Below are 6,839 nucleotides of genomic sequence, written 5' to 3' on the forward strand. Positions count from 1 at the left end.
TTTATTTTTAATTTGGACCCCGAGAAAATGGAGTCTATTAAATGTCCATATCTAACTTTAAGTTTCTAAGCAAAGGCAGGTAAGCAATCAATTTTAAAGCATAAAAATAAAAATAAAATAATTTCTAAATAAAAAAGCTAAAGGATGAGAGTCATACTCTGCGTAATCATCCAACCAAAGATCTTCTCAACATTTCATCTTGGATGTCAGTGTGAATAGACGAGTGAGTAGGGTATAGATATTTACTATAGATTGATTGATCCTCAGAATCCCATCTGTCTGACACCAGCAAAACCAAATAACACGCAAAAATCCAATTTTCCCTTTTCCAACCTGTTCCTTATCTTTTCCGAAAATTTGGCGCGAAAATAGCCATGAAGATCGAAAATCTGGACGGAGAAATTCACGCGAAGACCAATCTCTCGACATCGTCCGGTAAGGCTCGGGCGAGCGGAGATGACAATCACAAAGAAGAGGAGGAGCTGTTTGTGCCACCTCTGAATTTCTCCATGGTCGATTGTGGTGTCTTCAGGTCTGGATTTCCTGGCTCTGCCAATTTCAGCCTTTTGCAATCCCTAGGGATTCGATCAATTGTGTAAGTGGAACTTGCTCTGCTCTTCGGCTATGAAAATTGTTCCATAACTTTTCTTTCTGATCCCACCGAAACGTTCTCCCTCTATTTCTCTCCTTGATTTGGGTGTTAGATACTTGTGCCCGGAACCCTATCCGGAAGCCAACAATGAGTTTGTCAAGGCAAATGGGATTAAGCTTTGCCAGTTCGCAATCGAAGGCTGCCAGGTTTTGCTACTGCTTTTACTCGATTCTCAAAACAGTTTCGGAAATAATTAAGCCAAGTTCATTTGGTCTATATGCGTGTTAGATTATTTGACTTCAAATCTATAAAAAAGATGGATTTTTTACCGATATAAAATCCTGCAAAATCAATGAATGTGTAGATATTCGTTTTTACCAGGGGATATAGATGTGCATGTAGAAATAGTTCTGTTTTAGACATTGATAATATATAATATACTGCCCACAGGAGCCTTTTGTAAACATTCCGGAGGAAACAATTCGAGAAGCTTTGAAAGTAGTTCTTGGTATAATTAACACTTTTAACCATATCATCATAGTATTAGCATTCTTGCTTGCCGATTTTTTCTAGTTCGTTTAACCACTATTGTCTTTCATTACTAGATATGAGGAATCACCCGGTTCTAATTCATTGCAAACGGGGGAAGGTAAACCCCTTTCACCTATATTAGGTTTCACTCTTTCTTTCCTTACTTCAATTGTTCATTAATATAATTGCAAATTGCAGCACCGAACGGGCTGCCTCGTGGGCTGCTTAAGAAGATTGCAAAAATGGTGTCTTTCATCCATTTTCGACGAGTACCAGAGATTTGCTGCAGCAAAAGCGAGACTTTCAGATCAGAGGTTCATAGAAATGTTTGATATCTCTAGCCTAAACCAGTTGACATACGCATTTTCGTGTTCAAGGAGAAAAACAGAAGTAGAAAAATAGTTGATAGAAAGAGAACTTATCTTACAAAATATGGGGTGTGCTATGAGTATGTTGTGTTTGCTTGTTCATCAGTAGAGTTATTTTGGCACTTCTTTATACGTGGAATTTTTTTAACTTTGTCCTTTCAAATTTCTTGTTAAGACGATCAACAATCAAATCACCTCAAATCGTAAATAGTATGATATTAATGGAAAAAAAAATCCCCAACTTGTTAAAACACATCAAAATATCTCTAAAAACAAGATTCAATAGCAAAAAAACACAGTAACAAAATTAGTTATAAGGAAAGAATAAGAAATTATGTATAAATATGGACGAGCAACAATCAAATCGTCAATCCAATAAATGACGACTGAAACGATATCTCGGCCTATTTGCTATACCTCCATGTTCTTCCAAACAAAGACACATAAAGAGTCTCCGCTTAAATTTATAAAACAGAGGCGTTTTGGCTAAATCCTTTCGATAAAAATTAGAAAATAATCATGAAACAAAAATCAATGTTACAACAAAATGATAACCCAACCTAACCCAACCCTAATAACTAGAGCTGATAGGAAAATAATATAAAGAAAAAGGCGAACCAGATGAAGATACTTTGGAGAGAAACTGCTCCGATATGCAATTGCAACTAGGGGTATTTATAGACATATTCAGTTGCTGGCTTGGTGCCCTAGTTCAATAGCCACTTCCTTTACTTAACAGATTATCCCTTTTTTGGGAACTTTATAGGGCTATACTAGGTGTGTATTCCAGAAATCTATGGAAAGCAACATTCTCCGTGGGCTAACAGCCATCAAAGGCCCATATTTCTTTTTCAAGGTTTCAATAAGATAGGCCCAATTACTGCTGCCCTAGAATACCATTAATATGGTTTCAATTCAAATATAATTTTTTTTCTTCACTTCTTTTTAAGCTGAAAAAAATAATAAAAAACGTCCGTTCCCATTGAGCTCAATTCGAACAATTATTATCTTATTTACACATTAGAGTTGGCTTCAAATACTCGTTTTTAATATTTGAAATTTTTAAACATGAAATTTTAAACTCTTGCACAACATTCATATTTAAATTTATACAAATATCAAATATTATAGGAGAATTCCTGGCGCTGCATGGCTTTTCATTAGGTTGCCACCTGTTTTTATTTTTGGAGACAAAATAGCCATTCTTTCTCTTCTCCGACGATGGTGTCTCTGAGTCCAATCTACACAGATTTTCCATTGTAACAATGCCATAGTTATTTCTCTCAACTCAATCAAACTCTCTCTTTATTTGTCTCTCTTATATATAAATATATATATATAGATATATATATAGATATATATTTCTTATATCTAAATATAATTGCACAATATAACCGCCTCCAGAATAAGAGTATAATTGCACAATATGTTTTGAAAATGCAAACCATGTTTAAAATGAACCCAGGACACCCGATTCCTCTTCATTGGTTTATCACCTTGAAATTTTTCTATTTGTTGTTGACATAATTGTGGGTACCTATAGCTCAAGAGAGCTGCATGGAGACTCTAATATTGACATTTTTAACATATAGGACTGTGGGATGTTAGCCACAGGAAAAAACATTGAGTATTGGGATTCACCGTGAAATTCATAACCGGCGACATAGAAGAACCAAGAACGATGTTGAAGAGTCCTCGACTGGGTTTGCCTTAATTTTATTTACATAGCGCGCAGGATTTTAAATAAGTTTTTGAGCCCAATTTACGGTCAAGACGATGTTGGGTTCATGGGTGTGCGAGGAGTTGGTGGACCTGGGTTAATGGGCTTGGACTTCGACAGTGGGTTGGGTTCCTGCTATCGATCTCATTAGATTGTGAGTTGAGCAATATTGGCGTGGGATAACATCAAAGTCTAGAGACAATTAATGAACAGTGAGGAGACTTCCCATATGAGCTTCATTTTGATTTATTGTATTTTATTTTTCTTTGAGACTTTTGGGTTTCTATTTGCTAAAGATCATGAATAATTATCCAAAAAATGATCTTTGTCTCCACATGAAAACCATTCACTTTTTAATTATATGTAATATACTTAACCATACGGGAACTATGTTTTGAAGATATTTTTTAAACAATTCCCTAGACTAATAGATGGCAGCTAAATACTAAGCCACGTCTGAATTTTAAAAACGACAATAGGTGCTGGCCTTAATTTTTGTCGCCAGCACGTAAGAATCTCCTAATAATATTATATACTAAGGATGCTATTTTGTCATTTCTTGACATGGAATCCAGAAGTTTTGGATAAAATTTACGAGTTTCACGCAAGATGAAGAATGATGGCAAGAAACAATGACTGTGGGGGAGCATTTTTAAGCATGTCGTAGTCCTACCATATAATTCCACTTAATATTTTTATTGTTGTAATGAACTAATGAAGATATCAAATTTTACCAAATATTTGATGTATCAATTTATTTTGGGGTAAAGAAATATTTTAAAAGTACAATGCATTGTAAAATAGAAATTTAAATAAAATGGTGACTTTGACGTTGAACATTGTTGTAATTTACTAGCTGGTCTTAGTTGTCGATAGGGCTTAAATACGTTAAAAATGATATTTTTCTTCTTTTTTTTTACTCGTAAAAATGATATTTTTCTTCTTTTTTTTTGTCACGTAAAAATGATATTTTTCTTCTTTTTTTTGACACGTAAAAATGATATTTTTCAATTATGGCCCTATTCCATTTTTGCCGAGGTAGGGGGAGATTTTGAGGTAAAATCTCATGACAAGAGAACGGTCAATAAAATGTGGTAATACTTTTGCAGACTATGAGAATGACGTATGATGTTATATATTTTGAATCTTGGAAATAATTTGTCATTAATATCATCATTTTAAAACGCTTAAAAAAATTACAGAGATGCTCAAGTTCAAGTACGAGAATAACCTAAAACCTCTCTATCAAGAGTAACCATATATTGAAATAACTTTCATACAGTATATAAAAAATTTAGTCTTATTTTGAGCTAATTATAAATAAAGATATACTTCAAATTGTAATTCGTACTAAATTTTTTCAATCCCACGTTAAGAAACTTGCTTTCCCAGTAGTAATAATTATTTGAATTTTACAAAATAATATTTACTTTGTTACTCTAAAAGTTTAGGTTGAAATACATATTTTTTACAATAATTTATTAGTAAAAATTGTTATTAAATATTTAAATTTGTATGCAGTTAATAATTTATTGTAGTGGCCAAAAATCGTCTCATATTTAACAAATAAGACTCAATTATAGAACATCTTGTGGTCCAGAACATTATACTCAACCCTCAAAATGACAGCCAGTAAGCAAGCCAATCCCATTCATAACTTGGGTCACAACCCATCTACTAAGGTCTAAAGGTGGACCTTGATCATTTCCACAATCTAACAATATAAGTCCATTTTGATTGCACGTGGATCAAAGCCCCACTAGAAGAAGATTGTAGCAATCTTCACCTCACCCAAGAGACTTAGTCTTCTTTCTCAAGAATAGAAGGATGACCACTTCCTTAACCCCTTCACCTCACTCCAAGAAAGATGATTTTGGTTGTCGTGTTTCGGAAAAGAAGCGGAAAAAGTATGAATAATTGCCGACGTTGTTTTACGCTAGGAAAAATCAACTTTTGCTGGCAATTTTGGGTAAGTCCCCAGTAAAAGTTACTTTTGTCGGCGCTTTTTCATAATGCACCAGCAAAAGATCTCACTTTTTGGCGATCAGATATGTGTTTAGACTTTTAGCAACGCATTTCGCAAAAAGCACTGGCAAAAGTGACTTGTAGTGGCGCATTTCGTGAAGTGCACCGGCAAAAGTGCCTCAAAAGTTTATAAACACGATGTCAATCATCGTCGATCTTATCCCGAGGTAGTAGTTTCTGAAAACCTTGGCTAATTATGGGATTTTACAGATCTAATCAACGGTTTGATTACGCCCATGATGTTCCAAGATACACAATTTTACTAATAAAGAACGTTCAAGTTGGTTGTTGATGGTCAAAAATCTGCTATCGATGTGAATCATAGTCGATCTCACCCTAGGCATTAGTTTCTTGAAACCAAAGCACAAATTATGGGTATTTCTGTTAGGACTAGTTTTGGTATGTTTTTATGGCGTGTTTTAAGATGCAATTTTAGTCTTTTATTTGGTTTTGTGCGATATTATGCCGGTGTTTATTGTGTTTTCAGGATTAAGTGTAGTTATGAAGGAAATAGCTTGAAATTGAAGGAAAAACGCTTAATTCTTAAAGAAACGATGTGTTAAAAGGGCTAAGGAATGGAAACTAGGCGAAACCGGGGGTCAAGTTGATGATTTGGTGAAAAGTTGGAATTAGAGCCGCAACTCTATGGTGTAGAGCCGCAGCCCTAAGAGTTTCAGAGAAGAAAAAAAAGAATCAGCCAGAATTAGAGTGTAGCTCTATCAGACAGAGCTGAGGCTCTATTAAAATCAGAATTAGAGATGCGGCTCTATTAGACAGCGCTGCAACGCTACAAAATCAAGAGACGAAATTTGGATTGCAAAATGCATTAGAGTTGTGGCTCTATCACATGGAGCTGCGGCGACAGTCCGTACGGAAGCCAAATTTAGGGTATTTTTCAAGGGAAATTCCGTCCTTTCGCACAGAATTGATTAGGAATTATAAAAGCTTTATTAATGACGTTTTAAAAATAGGAGATTAACCCTAGGAGACGGCTGAAGGCACATTGTGGAGGATTTCAAGTGGAATCAAAGAATTCATCACAGTTTTCATCTTTTCTACTTGGAATTTTCTGTATTTTTGGATGCTTTTTATTTCTTCTATGGTTATTTTGAATCTTGTCATGAACTAAACTCGTTTTCTAGGGTGTTAATGGATCCTCCTGAATCTTTATTTTAAATTAATGCAAGTTTTATGATTTCAATTTTATCTTGTGATTTATTCAATTTGAATCTAATTCTTGTGAATGACTGATCACCATTGACATGAAATATATGATTTTGATTCAAAATCTGAGAAGTGAGAATTGAATATGCTGTAATTGAATAAACATAGATTTCATATTAGGACGAGAGTACATGTGTGGTCTGTGTAGTTTTAGGGTTGTTAATCTTAATGCCTATCTTATGTTTATTTATCACAGAGATGTAGAAAATTTGCATAAGATTGAGACTTATATATCCTAGTACGAATATAAGTTATTATTGTTGACCTGCTATCACAATAGAAAAATTGAATAGTAAGATTTGTGTTAATAAGAATTAAAGAGGATGGTTGATGAAATTGATTATCCTAGTTTTTAATCTATTAAATTTTCTTAACGTTG

The 6,839-nt window shown here is 34.2% G+C and overlaps 1 protein-coding gene and 1 non-coding gene across 2 annotated transcripts; one reads left to right on the forward strand and one right to left on the reverse strand.

Annotated features, from left to right (window-relative positions):
• The first annotated feature begins 37 nt into the window (after window positions 1-37).
• On the forward strand, window positions 38-1,639 carry LOC133794850 (probable tyrosine-protein phosphatase DSP4). Its single transcript, XM_062232276.1, has 5 exons — window positions 38-595; window positions 705-798; window positions 1,043-1,100; window positions 1,198-1,241; window positions 1,322-1,639. The coding sequence occupies exons 1-5, from the start codon at window positions 375-377 to the stop codon at window positions 1,523-1,525; spliced, it is 621 nt and encodes a 206-aa protein (XP_062088260.1). The 5' UTR covers window positions 38-374; the 3' UTR covers window positions 1,526-1,639.
• A 194-nt stretch (window positions 1,640-1,833) lies between these two features.
• On the reverse strand, window positions 1,834-1,957 carry LOC133799186 (small nucleolar RNA snoR111). Its single transcript, XR_009876380.1, has one exon. It is a non-coding gene; the product is annotated as a small nucleolar RNA snoR111 (small nucleolar RNA).
• Between the last annotated feature and the right edge of the window lie 4,882 nt (window positions 1,958-6,839).

Source organism: Humulus lupulus, chromosome 8 (assembly GCF_963169125.1).
Source record: "Humulus lupulus chromosome 8, drHumLupu1.1, whole genome shotgun sequence".
Classification (NCBI taxonomy): Eukaryota; Viridiplantae; Streptophyta; class Magnoliopsida; order Rosales; family Cannabaceae; genus Humulus; species Humulus lupulus.

Bases quoted from the DNA above. Each gene is read 5' to 3' on its own strand.
- LOC133794850 (XM_062232276.1), top strand. From the start codon at position 375: ATGAAGATCGAAAATCTGGACGGAGAAATTCACGCGAAGACCAATCTC. The intron at 799-1,042 runs GTTTTGCTACTG...TACTGCCCACAG, and splicing joins TCGCAATCGAAGGCTGCCAG to GAGCCTTTTGTAAACATTCC. The intron at 1,242-1,321 runs GTAAACCCCTTT...TGCAAATTGCAG, and splicing joins TTCATTGCAAACGGGGGAAG to CACCGAACGGGCTGCCTCGT.